The sequence below is a fragment of the Vulpes lagopus genome, chromosome 19 (assembly GCF_018345385.1).
Source record: "Vulpes lagopus strain Blue_001 chromosome 19, ASM1834538v1, whole genome shotgun sequence".
In the NCBI taxonomy this organism is placed as follows: Eukaryota; Metazoa; Chordata; class Mammalia; order Carnivora; family Canidae; genus Vulpes; species Vulpes lagopus.
In genome coordinates this window covers 33,500,205-33,515,442 of record NC_054842.1, presented here as the reverse complement: position 1 = coordinate 33,515,442, position 15,238 = coordinate 33,500,205, and the positions used below count along the sequence as shown (strand labels likewise).

At 37.5% G+C, this 15,238-nt stretch overlaps 1 protein-coding gene across 1 annotated transcript in view; it reads left to right on the top strand.

Moving 5' to 3' along the window:
• STAG1 (stromal antigen 1) overlaps positions 1-15,090 on the top strand; it is a 401,833-nt gene extending 386,743 nt beyond the window's left edge. The window contains exons 29-34 of the mRNA XM_041733757.1: positions 4,052-4,257; positions 7,836-8,010; positions 10,734-10,844; positions 11,357-11,471; positions 12,891-12,971; positions 13,058-15,090. Coding sequence (XP_041589691.1) covers positions 4,052-4,257; positions 7,836-8,010; positions 10,734-10,844; positions 11,357-11,471; positions 12,891-12,971; positions 13,058-13,081 — 712 coding nt within the window. The 3' untranslated portion in view covers positions 13,082-15,090. The remainder of the gene's footprint in view (positions 1-4,051; positions 4,258-7,835; positions 8,011-10,733; positions 10,845-11,356; positions 11,472-12,890; positions 12,972-13,057) is intronic.
• Positions 15,091-15,238: the final 148 nt, after the last annotated feature.

Here is a 15,238-nt window from a genome sequence, read left to right as displayed (position 1 = left end):
TTGTCTTCCACTCTTTTTTCTGCCTTTTGCAAAAAGTTTTAATTGAGCATTTTATGATCCCATTTGCTGTCTTTTCTCAGCATGTTGATACTCTTTAAGTGGTTGCCTTAGAGTTTACAGTATATATTTACAGCTAATGTAAGTCCACGTTTAAATAATACTCCATCATTTCATGGGTAGTATGAGTACCTTATAATAACAGAATAATCCTAATTCATTCCTCCTATCTCTTGTATCATTGGTGTCATTCATTTCATATATATATATATATATAGCCAAATATATATGCATATATATGATATATTCAAAGCATACATAATCAAATACATTGTTAGTATTATTTTGAGCAAAAACTTGTTAGATCAGTTAAGAAAAATTAACGTTTTTATATTTTTCTTCAGTGTTCTTTCTTTATGCAGATTAATGTCTCTGACCTATATTATTTTCCTTCTAAAAACATTTCTTTTTTTTTTTTTTAAGATTTTATTTATTTGAGAGAGTGAGTGCATGTGTGGGAAAAGAGGCAGAGGGAGAGGGAGCGTACCTCAAGCAGACTGTTCAGAGTATGGAGCCCAATGCAGGGCTCTATCTCAACCCTGAAACCAAGTCTGATGCTTAACTGACTGAACCACCTAAGTGCCCTTCTAAAGCACTTCTTTTAACATTTCATGCAAAGCAGGTCTTCTAGCAAGAATTTTCTCGATTTTTATTTGTCTGAGAAAGTCTTTATTTTTCCTTCACTTTTAAAGCGTAATTTTAGGGATCCCTGGGTGGCGCAGTGGTTTGGCGCCTGCCTTTGTCCCAGGTCGCGATCCTGGAGACCCAGGATCAAATCCCACGTCGGGCTCCCGGTGCATGGAGCCTGCTTCTCCTTCTGCCTATGTCTCTGCCTCTCTTTCTCTCTCTGTGTGTGACTATCATAAATAAATAAAAAATTTTTTAAAAAAGGGTAATTTTACAGGGCACAGAATTCTAGTTTGGTGGAGTTTTTCTCTTAATCCTTCACTCCACTGTCTTGCTTGCATGGTTTTTAAGGAGAAGTTAGACCCCATAAAGTACGTCTTTTTCTTCTGGCTTCTTTCAGGAGTTTTTTTCTGATATTTTATTGTGGAAATCTGATTGAGCTTATGAAAATGTAGTACTTTTGTCATTTTTATCCTTTTTGGTATTTTCTGAGTTTCCTGAATCTAAGGTTTTGTATCTGATGTTAATTTGGGAAAATTCACTGTCATTTTTGTTTTAAATTATTGTTATTATTGTCGTGTATCTCCTTCTGATATTCCATTATGTTCACACCTTTTATAGTTGTTGTTGTAGTCAGATGTTATGTTTTTTCTCCATCTGTATTCTCTTTGCTTTTCAGTTTTCAAGGATTCTCTTGCCATGTCCCCTAGAGCAGAGGTTTTTTCCTCAGCTGTGTCTAGTCTTACAAATAAGCTTACCAGAGGCATTCTTTGTTTCCTTTACAGTTGTTATCTCTAGCATTTCTTTTTGGTTCTTAGGATTTCCATCTGTCTGCTTTCATTGTTCATCTCTTCATATGCTGTCTACTGTTTCCATTAGAGCTCTTTAGCATATTGATAGTTGTTTTAAATTGCCAGTCTGATAATTCTATTATTTCTGCCACGTCTGATTCTGGTGTTTGCTCTGTCCTTCAAAATATATCTTTGCCTTTTGGTATGCCTTACAATTTTGTCTTGATAGCCAGACATGCTGTACTGGATAAAAGGAACTGCTGTAAACATTTGCAGTAATATGTACTGTAAACCTTTAGTAATATGATGATGAAGCATGGGAAGAGAAGAAGCACTCTGTAGTCCTATAGGTCTCAATCTGTTAGTGAACCTATGCCCCTGGACATAAATTTCACAAGTGTTTCTTAGTTTTTTTCTTTACCCATAGTTGGGACAAAATGTAGAGTGGGCTGGAGTTGGGTATTTCCCTTCCCCCAAATCAGTTAGGTTCTGACAGTATCCCAGCAAGTTGTGCTCTACTTAACCTGTTTCTCCTGAAAAGAGGTTTTATTAAGAATGATATACTCTGGGGCACATGGGTGGCTCAGTCAGTTAAGCATCTGCCTTCGGCTCAGGTCATGGTCCTAGGGTCCTGGGATCAAGTCCTACATCAGGCTCTTTGCTCAGCGGGGAGTCTGCTTCTCCCCCTCCCTCTGAGGCCCCTGCTCTCTCTGACTCTCGCTCTCTCTCTAATAAGTGAATCCAAAAATAATCTTAAAAAAAAAAAAAGAATAATATACTCTGGCAGATTTCAAAATGGTTCCTTTTCCTCTTCCCCTGCCATAAGTTCAGGGAGTTTTTTCTGATATTTTATTGTGGAAATCTGATTGAGCTTCTGGAGGTAAATCTCACATTATGAAGAGGTCTCCCTATGACTGAGTCCCCTGAGTTTGGAACTCTCAGACTTGTCCACGGAGAACCTCTAACAATTTATGAATTATGGCAAATTTTCCTGCCCCAGCAATGGTGCTCAAGGTAGTTCTGTTTCTGAGTCTGTTCCAATAAGCTGTTACCTCCTGTGTCTTCCAGTCTTGAGGAAAGCTGTTTTCCTCTCTGTGGATCCAGGAAGTTGTAAGTTCTAAGAGTTGCTTATGGGTCATAGTTTATTTTTCAACCAGTGTTTGGGTAGAGGTTTGTACTTGAGTCCTTTGTGCCAGGGAGGCTTCCTCCCTATGTTGATATATCGATGTGGGGCATTGGGAATGATAACAAGACTGCCCTCATCCACTGTTCTTTTTGCCCATGAGTGGGTGCAGCTTAAGCATATGTGCAGATCCTTGCCAACATCTAGGATCATCTGTGATCCCAGGAGGGCTCTTCTTGGCTATCTTTTCCCTGGTTCTCTCTGTTAAATTTCTGACTGCTCTACTCTTTGTTTCGTTGCTGGGTAGAACTTTTATGCCATTCAGCAGGAGCTAGGGGTGTGACAGCATCCCTCTTCTCTCAGAATAACACCCCTTTTCTGTGGGCAGGTGTCCAGGAGTAACCCCTAGCTCTTAGCTTGTCCCTTAGCCTGTTTTGCCTGAGAGGGAGTTAGTATCCGATGAGTAAGGAATGGGGAAGAAGGGAGCCTCCTCCCTTCCAGCTACTCTCCAGAATAGAGCTTCTGCAACCCATCAATGGCCTACTTCTTCCAAGGTAGGTCTAGATGAGGAGCTCCCATCTTATCCGTGTCTGTCTAGAGTAGAGCCCTGGAGTAATACCTCCATAACACAGAGCAGTGGTGGGGGACGGGACAAGGGACAAGGGAAGGGATTGTGGTTCAAAAGTGCTATAAACTGTTTTACTGAGATTTAGTAGAAAATCTACTAAATTTTTTTAGAGAATAAATGTTTCTCGGTTACTTAGAACATATTTCTCTATGCCCTTAGGGCAATTTATAAATACTTTAAATAATTCTCTTTTACCATTTTCACCAGTTAAAAAGTTGTTATGCGAAGCTTCTCCCTCCACCATTATAGAAATCTGGCCCTGGTTTGAACACTTTAAAAGAAAATTCAATAATCTTTTGAGCTAAACTGATTTTTTTTTTTTTTTTGACATTGATATACGGCAGCCCGGGTGGCTCAGCGGTTTAGCGTGCCACCTTAAGCCCAGGGCCTAGTCCTGGAGACCCAGGATTGAGTCCCACGTCAAGCTCCCTGCATGGAGCCTGCTTCTCCTTCTGCCTGTGTCTGCCTCTCTCTCTATCTCTCTGTGTCTCTCATGAATAAATAAATAAAATCTTAAAAAAAAAAAAAACACTGTTAACACACACAACCTTAGTAATACATTCACCTATGCAAAAGCATTCCAGTGCTCACTTCAGCAGCATATATAGTAAAATCGGAACAATAAACGTATTCCAGGAATATGTGAAGCAAAACCTTACATTCTCCTCCCTCTTTTCGAGAGGTAACTACTGTTAACAGTATAATGTATGTCCTTGGGGATTCTTCAGAACTTTCAAAGAGAGAGCCTCACTTTATTAAACAATTAAATTAGTGATTCATGAAGTGCTATTATGAAAATCACTGTTTCTTTTATTGTGTTTCTAGTCATTCATACCTAGAAAAATTCCTTACGGAGCAGATGATGGAAAGGCGAGAAGATGTATGGCTTCCACTCATTTCCTATAGAAATTCATTAGTCACTGGAGGTGAAGATGATAGAATGTCTGTGAACAGTGGAAGTAGCAGCAGTAAAACGTCCTCAGTGAGGAATAAGAAAGGACGACCCCCACTTCACAAAAAAAGAGTAGAAGGTAAGTCTGCCTTTATTCTGTGTGACAAGTAGTTCGCTTACTGTTGCAGAGGTAAATAAAGTGGCAAATTTGTTGAAGCAGGGTAATACTGTTAAGCAGATTATATCCTTGTATATTTGACACATACTGAGAGGTTAAGGCAAAAAGTTGGAAAAGATAAAGTGGAACATAAAAGGGTCAAGGAAAAAGAAGTTGGAAGAGCATGAAACACAGAGGAAGATGGTGCAGAGAAAAAGAGCAAACAGTTTTAAAGGTTTATAAAATTGATTCCCATGTCATAGACCCTGTAATACATTAAAATTTAAAAGAAGAGAGTCATAATGTCAGTTATCAAAATTCACTCTAATATAGAAGGGATTCTGATAAGTTGAGAGTAGACCTCTGCAGCAAATTGAATATACCAAAACAACTTTCCATTTCTACCCCATGGATGAATATTTTTGTGCGTGAAAATAATGATAGCCAACTTTGGTTTTATAACCCTCACGGACTGTGGGAAACAGGGAGCTGAGTTGTCATGAATGTGTGATCATTGGTAGTTATTCATGTATCCAAAAAAGACTGAAAATTGCTTTGTTAGAGCATAACTAAGAAAACTCAAAGTAAACATGCTATTCCCTGAAAGAGCCTTCCACCATTTCCATGCTTTTCTTAATAAATGTTCTCCAGAACAAGAGAGAGGAAGGCAGTGATCTGAATCCCATTCCTCTGCTCCTTTTTACAACCTTCTGTTTATCTTTCAGCATCTCACCTCTGCTTCCTAAAAACTAGTGACTCATGAAGGATTTTGCTACAACCTGTAGCAAAATTAATTAGAATTTAAATCTGTTTCTTTCATCATTGGGTAGGCACTACTGACTACTGATGAAGAGCACAAACTCTGAAATTAGAGTTCTAGAATTCATACTTGGCTTTCTAGTTTTAAGCTGTATGACTTTTGAGCATATGATTTAACCTCCCTAAGCCTCAATCACTGATCGAATAAGGGATGATCAGAGTACCTATCTTGTAAATATTGTAAATATTAAATGAGATATTCCAAATAAAACAGTATATACACAGAGAGGTTACTTAGCAAAGAGCTTGGTACATAGGTAGCATGCAGTAAATGTTAGCTACTATTGTCAGAATATCAATACTTCAAAGGGAATAAAAGATACGAAAATATTTACAGAATTAATGTTAAAGACTTTCTTTCAAGTTTTACATTTGGGACTGAAAATCTTTTTGGTCCAGAGAATGAAAATACTAAACTTTATCTTTGTAGTATAGGTTCCTAAACTTTTCTCTAAATAATGACTCCAAAAAAAAAAAAAAATAAAATAAAAAAAAAAATAAATAATGACTCCAGTCACTTGCTTTTGAAAATGCCTTATAGAGCATCATCTATCAGGATGCCCCCCCCACCCACCAATCCATCCATCCATCAATCCATCTATCTGGATTTAAATCTGGGTATATAGATATTCCTTTAGCTTTTTCTTAGATGTAATACTCATTTTAGCCAACATTCATTAAATTCTTGCTGTGTACCAGGAATGTGTTAGCATTTAATCATTTACTTAACTAACATCTGTAAAGCACTTAGGTCAGTCTGTGCCACACAGTAAATGCTATATAAATGTTTTATGAATGAACTGTGAGCTCAACACTATTATCTGTATTTCACACAGAAGAAACTAAAGCTTAGAGAATTTAACCAGATAAAATTCACTAATGGGGCAGTCAGTATTATCTTCAGGACAAAGAAAAGCATATATGGACCAGATAATTTGGTTGTTGTTAAATTGCAAAAGAGAAAACTTGCTTTTTGTCAGATTGAAATTTACCAAGAGACTAAGGTAGGTCATGTGCCCAGAATCCTTAGGCAGCAGTTTTATCTGTTTGGAATAAAAATGAGAAAGCTTTGCAAGAAGTGTTTTTACTGAAGAAACCTGAAGGGTTAGGAGGATCTCTTCAAGAAGAGTGAGTTCTTCTTGAAGTTATTCATTAAGTCTTTACCAAGCACCTTTCTAAGATCTGTGAGAAATTAGGTATTAATAAAAATGTTCACAGTCCAGATAGGCAGATGGGAAGGCAGAGAAGCAAGCAATTTTAGTACCAATTGGGAAGTGCTCTGATGGGCCAAAAGGTTTTCTGGAATATAAGGGGAGTGATCAAACTCTTAACAAATCAGGAAAGATTTTCTGGAAAAGATGACATGTAGTAGAGATAGGTTTACCAAGTTAATAGCATAAGTGATACCATTCTTATAAAATTTTAAGTGTAGTAAAAAATAAAAGTTAGGAATTAAATATTGAATGAAAAGTGATATGAATAAAAGAAGATGAAACCTCTTTTTGCTGATTAACTAAAGAAGGGATTAAATAGTGATCTTTGGATCAGTGGGATGACCTTAGGTAAGTATTTCCAGGAACCAGAAAGCTGATCTAGAACATACACATGTGTCTGACAATTTTTGAAACACTGAGAGATGAAATGTTTGATAGCAAATGAGGAATCTAACATGCTGCACAAATCTCTGAGATTTAATGGAGGAAGAAAAACAGATTCATACTGTGTACTTTGTGATTTAAATTCTTTTTTTTTTTCATTTAAATTCTTCAGAAGAGATACTTTTCTCTCTTATCATATCATATCATAGTAGTAGTATCATATCATAGTAGTAATACTTTTAAGTCTTCACATAGTAGGAAAATTACTTAGAATGTTTATAGTAGGAGCTTTATAATTATGTAAGATTATATCCACCTATAGTTTAGATACATAAATACTGCTTTAATATATTCACATCTTTGTAAATGATCTTCAGAAGAAGGAAGAAACAGCTCTTGGTCCCTTGAAGAAATTTAATTCTAATTACAGAGATAACATATACACTTGACAAATCACCTGCCATTCCAAGCCAACGTGTAATTAAATCCTAAGTAAGTAGGAATAATTGTTTCCTCTAGAGGTTAAAAGAGAATGGGAAGCAGGGGCTGGGCAGGGTGATTAAGGAGGGCTTCCTGAAAGATGTAGAACTTAGAAGCATGAAAACAGCCTCTTAACCCATCCCCACATGTACAACCTAGCAAAAAGAATTATTTCTCTGGTGACAGTGTCCGAGTTGTGCAATGGGATTTACTGATTTCTCAGTAAAGGCCTGCCAGACTTTAAGTGCTGCTACTTGGGGCTCCTGCAAAAGCCTAGCAAATAGGCCCTTTACTGCTTGAGCAAAGGAGGTTAGAGGGGTCTCTAGCTGGCCTAATTCTTCCCCTTCTGCAGTGAATTAATCCTTAGAGATGGAGAGACTTGAAAGCGAGGAAAAGGTAAGGATAACATGTTTGATTATTATATTCTACGTCCATTTAATCCTTAAAACTCTATAAAGTTGAATATTGATATCCTCCTTTTGTATATGAGAAAACTGAGTTTTGGAAGCTCAGTAACTTTCATAAAGTCACACAAGTAAGTAGTATAAGTGGGATTCAAACGAGGCAATCTAACCCAGGAGCCATGTTCTGCAAGTCTGTGCTGTGACTTCTACCAGAGTTCACTCCACTAGACATTTTGTGACTCTAACTGGAATTTTACAGATGAAAGTCTGGATAATACATGGCTAAACAGGACTGACACCATGATTCAGACTCCTGGCCCTCTGCCAGCACCACAGCTCACTTCCACTGTACTGCGGGAGAATAGCCGGCCCATGGGAGAGCAGATTCAGGAACCTGAGTCTGAACATGGTTCTGAACCTGACTTTTTACATAAGTAAGTAGTAAAGATTCATTTTCTTGTTATAAAATTCTTAATTGTTAAAAGCTATCAAAGAAAAACTTTATTTGTTAAAATATTATTGATTAGTTCATGAGAAAAAAACCACAAGCAGAGGCTATGTATTTTATATTAGAAGATACATAATAAGTCTGCCAGCACTTGTGGATATCAGTTAATCAAAGTCCAGAGACCTTTAAACCAAACATGGTGCCTCGATAAGTGCTGATTTCAGTTGAAGTTTAGGGATTCATTGGTCTGTTTCTTCTCAGAGACTTATGAAAGAGACATGCAGGTTATTTCCCTAAGAGTCTCTGCTAAGGTTGTTACTAGTCTGGACACCAAATAAATAGACTACTGCTTTTATCATCCATTTAATTAACAGTACTTTGTCTGGGTCAAGATTATATTTTAAACTGTTATGGATGAAGGTATTTGTCAAGATATTTGATAAATTCTGAGAACAGTTGCCCTTTCCCTAAGAAAGAAAGCCTTACCTTTACCCACACTAGTAATTAATATGTTTTCTAGTACCGGGGCCCCCAGAATTTTGGAGAAGGCAAGATGATGATATGACTTCTGCTATAAAAAAACATAAAAAAGGGATCCCTGGGTGGCGCAGTGGTTTAGCGCCTGCCTTTGGCCCAGGGCGCGATCCTGGAGACCCAGGATCGAATCCAACGTCAGGCTCCCGGTGCATGGAGCCTGCTTCTCCCTCTGTCTGTGTCTCTGCCTCTCTCTCTCTCTGTGACTATCTAAATAAATAAATAAAAATTTAAAAAAAAAAAACATTAAAAAAAAAAAACCTTAACTTTTTCTTTGTTGTTTTCCATCCAACTTTTAAGTTGTCCTATCTCCTTGTGTTTCTGTTCACATTGGGGAAATGCTCTCAATTACTCTGATGGATGAGGGAGAATTTCCAGTTGAACTCAACAAATTTAGCAGGTTGAAAATGAAAAGAGGCAGTGTTAGAATTATTCAGATCCTAGGTTTTCATAAAGCGTCTTTGCTCAAAGGGTCTGCATTTCTTCAAAGCTAAAAGGATAGTCGTTGTCAGCCACTGCATAACAGCATTCTTAGAGAGAACTTGCCTTATAACCAGCATTCCCACCCTACTTCCTAGAGGCCAGATTTTTCCTTATTTGAGCACCCTACCTTACTTCCCTGACTTTACCACTTATTAGTTCCTCCACTCTGTGATCTACTTTTCCCTGCTCTAGGTTTATCCATTTAATCAAAGTACTAACCCCACATGATATAAAGACAGCTGCTCAGAGAGAACTTCATGTGGCAGATGTTATCTACCAAAAACCATTAAGGTTTACATCCTGTAAAATCCCCAAGAGGCATGTGTTTATCCAAGTGTCCATGTGCCAGTAAGTATAGAGAGCAAGTGAAAATTTAACCCAGCATGCACCTCACTCCAAATCTGTTCAGAAGGAGCGAGAAAAAAAAAATGTGTTAATTTTCGTTGTTCAACTCTAGAGAGCTCTGAGCCACAGGACCAGGATCATTTCTGCCCCTTAGGGGCCTGGCTGTCCAAGTAGGAACTCTTGTTTGGCAGAGATTTTGGGGAATGAAGCTGATAAATTAAGCACTGGTAGGGGAGGGAAAGATTTTACCCAACTCTCTTAGGATCCCTGACTGGGTCTGAAGATTTAGATCAAGAGGAGAAAAGCAGGGATCCCTGGGTGGCGCAGCGGTTTGGCGCCTGCCTTTGGCCCAGGGCGCGATCCTGGAGACCCGGGATCGAATCCCACATCGGGCTCCCGGTGCATGGAGCCTGCTTCTCCCTCTGCCTGTGTCTCTGCCTCTCTATCTCTCTCTGTGACTATCATAAATAAAAATTAAAAAAAAAAAAAGAAAAGCATACACATTTTATTGAATTCTTTACATGTACATAGGAGCTTTTACCATAGAATGAAAACCTGACAAAGTTACCAAGGCAGGGATCTCTTATACATTTTTTTTTAATTTTTATTTATTTATGATAGTCACAGAGAGAGATAGAGAGGCAGAGACATAGGCAGAGGGAGAAGCAGGCTCCATGCACCGGGGTCCTGATGTGGGATTCGATCCCGGGTCTCCAGGATCGCGCCCTGGGCCAAAGGCAAGCGCCAAACCGCTGTGCCACCCAGGGATCCCATCTTATACATTTTAAACAAAGAATAAGTTTATGAAGAATTGATAAGACCAAGGGGATTTGGACTACGAGTAGTCTCAACTGAGACTATGTAGTCCATATCTTCTTTAATTAATTAGGAAGATAAGGTTGGTTTAACAAGGTTTGTTTGCAGATTCCTCTTGTGCCATCTCTGGATTGGTAAGAGTCTGTCTCCCATAAAATGAGAATTTATTTCCTGCCTTAAGGCAGAAAAGGAGGAGCTTTTTCTGTGTTCATTCCTTCTTAAATGCCTTCAGCTCAAAATAACCTGTACCGTAGAGGCAGTATTTTGAAGTGACATACTTTGGTTTCCTTTACACCTAACAAGCAGCCACAACCAGCATCTCTTGGAGACTTAGGCATCTCTTTGGGCAACTTACTGCCATTTTTGCAAAGGTAGATCCTTCAATAATGATTTGTCTCACCCTTGACTCTATAATAAATCCAGGTAACTCCTCATACATTGCAAGTAGGCCAACCAACTATGGCCTTCTTAGCACGGTACTGATTAGCTAAATTTATCTTTTATCACAAAATGAATAATATATTCTCTTAGTCCTCAGATGCAGATTTCTTGGTTAGGCCAACCGAAATTAGAAGATTTAAATCGGAAGGACAGAACAGGAATGAACTACATGAAAGTGAGAACTGGAGTAAGGCATGCCGTGTAAGTGTTATCATCAGGTATCACAAGAACATGACTATGTGATGCTGGTCATTTTGTGGAATGACAGCTTTCCTCAGACATTTGGACTCAGAAGAGGAGTTAATCGTAATTAGTATAATTCAGTATATGCCATGCAATGTAGGATAGAAATAGAGGGTGTGAACTTTTGAGGCTTTCACCATTTATATCCTAGTGCTGCCACTTGTCAGCTCCATGGCCTTGGCAAGCTCTAAAATCTCAATGCCTCGGGTTCTGCATTTGTAAATGTGGGATAATGATACCAATCAGAGTTTTGTGGGAATTGATACATAGCTAAGTAAATGTTAAAAAAATCTTGAATGAAACAAATGATCCTTACTTACCTTAGGAGTTCAGGTTCATAGATTATGCAGCCTGTGGGTTGTGACTGGAACCTGTGCTTTCATTGGTTAGAAGACCTACTGTAAGAAAGAGCCAGGACTCCAAATCCAAGGAGTCTGAACATCTTCCTGATCATGCTTTTTCCTTATCAGTCGGGGCTTAATGGAGGAAGATGCTGAGCCCATCTTTGAAGATGTGATGATGTCATCCCGGAGCCAGTTAGAAGATATGAATGAAGAGTTTGAAGACACCATGGTTATTGATCTGGTAAGGAAATTTCCATACATTTTATTCTCTTAAAATATGTGAAAGTGTTGGTGTAAGATGATGCTCTTGTTTTCAGAATCCCATGGGAAGGAGAGGTGTGAAGGTTGTAAACATGGCAGCAGGCAGGACCAGTGTAATGCTTAGCACATTTGGATGAGCTTGTATTTTTCAAGCCTGCTTTCCTAGTAGTCAGATTTTAAATTCTGGCAATAACAGGAACTAGTTCCTTATTACCTTCTGGAGAAGGGGCTCACACTATATCTTTCCGTATAGAGTGTGCATCTGTTCTCTTAAACTTGGAATCTGATGATACAGTGTGTTCCAGCACCGAATATGAACCATATTTGTTCAGTGTGAAAAAACATCTTTGAAATAAGGAAACCTGAATATGGACTAGGTATAGGTGATATTAAGAAATTACTGACTTTGTCAGGAATAGTAATACATGGTGGTTATATTTGGGTTGTTTTTTTTGTTTTTATTTTGGAATTTCCATCAGAAATTCATTTTGAAGCTGTTATGGGTAAAATGACATAGATAAGAAAAACAGTGTGGAGACTCAATGAAATGAGATTAGCCAAAGGTTTGACAGTTGAAGCTAGGTGATGGGTACATGGGAGTTGATTGAACTTCTTTATGTATTAATTTGCAAGGGCTGCTATACAAGTACCACTGAATAGGTGGCTTAAACAATAAAAATTTTCTAACATTTCTGGAGGCTATAAAAGTCTGACATCATGGTATCAGGGAGATTGAGGCTTCTCAGAGATTTCATTGAGACTTCTCTCCTTGTAGATGGTCAGTTCTTTGGTCTTCATATGATCTTTCCTATGTGTCTCCTCTTAGAAGGATATAAATCAGATTAGAATCCACTCATATGACCTCATTTTATTTAACTCAGTATCTTTTTATAGGTCCTATGTCCACATAACATTCTGAGGTCACATTCTGAGGTACTGGGAGTTAGGGCTTCCATATGTGAATTTGGAGGGATGTAATTTAGTCCATAATGTTCTGCCTTGTAGGTTTTAAATCTTCTATAATGAAAAGCTTTTCTAAGAAATATAAAGGATATCATGTCACTCCATTCTCTCCCTTCCTATCTGTAGCTTTCCATCTACCTGCTTTGGGGAATTGAGAGATCAATTTTATAATCATTCCATGATTCAAAGGCATGTTCTATGTTTGTAGGCCCCAAAATTATATATATGTATCTACATATTCAGTTTATTCATTGTAATTTGAAATCCTTTTTTTTTTTTAAAGTGTATGCTCCATGTAAAAGCCACATTCTTTTTCTTTCAAAAGTTGATCTTCAACAGCTCTATTTTGTGATACCATCAGAAATATTAGCGGCTTACTATCACAGTTCATTGTCTTAATGTATTGAAAAAAAAATATTTTGGCTTCTCTTTCCAGCCCCCATCAAGAAATCGGCGAGAGAGAGCTGAGCTGAGGCCAGATTTCTTTGATTCTGCAGCTATCATAGAAGATGATTCAGTAAATGTTAAATTAATACTGCTTTTTATTTATGGTTTCTGGGTCTTGTTTATGCACAAAGTTAATTGTGTTTCTCATTTTTCTAGGGATTTGGAATGCCTATGTTCTGAAGTCTGAAGAAAATTTACAAATCTGGAACTCTATTATTTAGAGCTAGAGGCCTATATACTGTGATAGCTTGTATGGGGGAAAAAACACTTTTGATGTGATCTGATTTGGTTTTTAATCAAATGATTGAGGTCAATCCCTTTTTGTAGTGACAGAAGAGGAGCATGTAAATTACCCAAGGGAATGTTGGTGAATGTCACCTCAGAAAGACTGACCTGAAAAATCATTTGTGTCCTAATATTGGACTTATCCCAATACAGATGTGTGTGTTTTTCTGGAGGGAGGAAAAAATTTTAAATTTTTAAAACCGCTGTCAAGATAAACACTGTTATACACCTGTTTTATGAAAACTCAGCATTGAGTAAAAAAAAAAAAAAAAAAAAAAAAAAAAAATATTTTTAACTTTATTTTCCTGTTGTACAATTTAAAAACCGTTTTAACATTTTGCCTTTTTATGTTTTAAAAGCTAACCATTTTTATTAAACCTATGAGTAAGCAGCTCATCCTAATTGCCGAAGAGTGTTTTGGAGCTCACTGGATTTGGTTGACCTTGTGGAATACAGAAATACGGAGGAGCAGAATATTGACAAGCTAAGATGAAATTCTGACAGTGCATCTCTGCCAAAAACCACACACCCTCTGTGGATATGGATTCCCTGATTTTATATACTCTTGAATAAAAAGGTTTATTTTTATTTATAAGGGGGCATAAAATAAGAAATGTCCATGCAGCCATTTTCCAACAGATGCTGTACACCATTCATTTTATATAGAATAGGGAGATTCAAATACAGTACATTTTCTATTGGTATTTGTTCTGTGCATTTTTAGCAACTTCTACCAGCAAATAAAGTATTCTCAGAAAAACAAAAATGGTTCTCAAGTTATCAGTTTGCTGTTTTTACTACTTATTTCATGCCCTGCCAAATTCAAATTACATAGACTTCCGTTTTCTTAAAAAGATAATCATGAAGAACTTCTTTGCCATTCAAAAATAATTTTAAGTGTAACATAACTGTGTCTACTTCCCATGCACTTAATACCTTATGCGCTAATTTTGTGAATTAAGTTTACCAATTATAGAAGTATGTGCCGCATAGAAGTCTGTGCTTAGAGGGTGAAGTTCCTAAGCTTACCTTGAAATACAGCTACATTTCAGTGTTAAATGTGCATATTAATTATTTTGGGGAAAGAAATTATGAATCTTCAGGACAGCCTTCAATGGTTTAGAGTTACAGTCTACTTAGACTTTTATGACTTGCTGCTATTGTTTTAAAAAGCCCAGTTAGTTTCTACCTTTCTGATTTTTCAAAGTAAGCCTCAATTCCAAACTAATCCATCCACACCTGTTTCTGGGCTGGTTTTTAAAGTAGCTGCAACAGAATCATGAGGCTTTCCCTTCTTACCAAAAATGAAAAGCATTTTTTTTTTTTACTACTCTGTGCACCCAATGATTATTTTCTGCTGGGAAAGCAAATGGATTATTCATTCTTTTAGTAAACACAAAACGAATTTTTCTCAATATTTGTACAGTTCTGAAAAACCTGGTCACCAAAAATGTTACATCTGCTAATTTTAGCAATTCCTGGGCTCCAGTTTGAGGGGCTGGGGTCTCACTTTCTTCCAGAAATGTGGGCCTCACTGGACATGAAGGGGCAGGAAAAACTGGACTGTCCATCACTGCCAGCCCTGCCTACAGTTCTGGCCAAGGAGGAAGCTGGGAGGTGCCCTGGCACATGCACAGAGTGATCCTTTGCTTGACAGTTTCATGTGGAAAACAGATGCTGACTTAGAATTGTAGACTACCATGCAACAAAAAAAAGGCTTAATATCTACTCCAATGGGTTTGCAGTTCAGTTTGAAGTCAATCGAATTTTTGTATTTTCAGTGTCTCCTTGATTGGTTTTGCTAGTAATTCTGTAAATTGTACATTTGCAATATGAGGTTTTTTTCCTTTTGTACAATTTGAAACTGATGCTTCACCTTTCCTTTAATAAACTATTCAAAATCAGGCCTGTGGTAGTCATCCTATTGTTGTTAATAGGTAAAGTGTTAAAGAGATGATTTCTGTCCCCCTGCTCTTGAGAGCTTGCTTATTCCTATAATTTGTTAACTAATGGGAGGTGGTTTTTTTTTAAGATTTTATTTATTCATGAGAG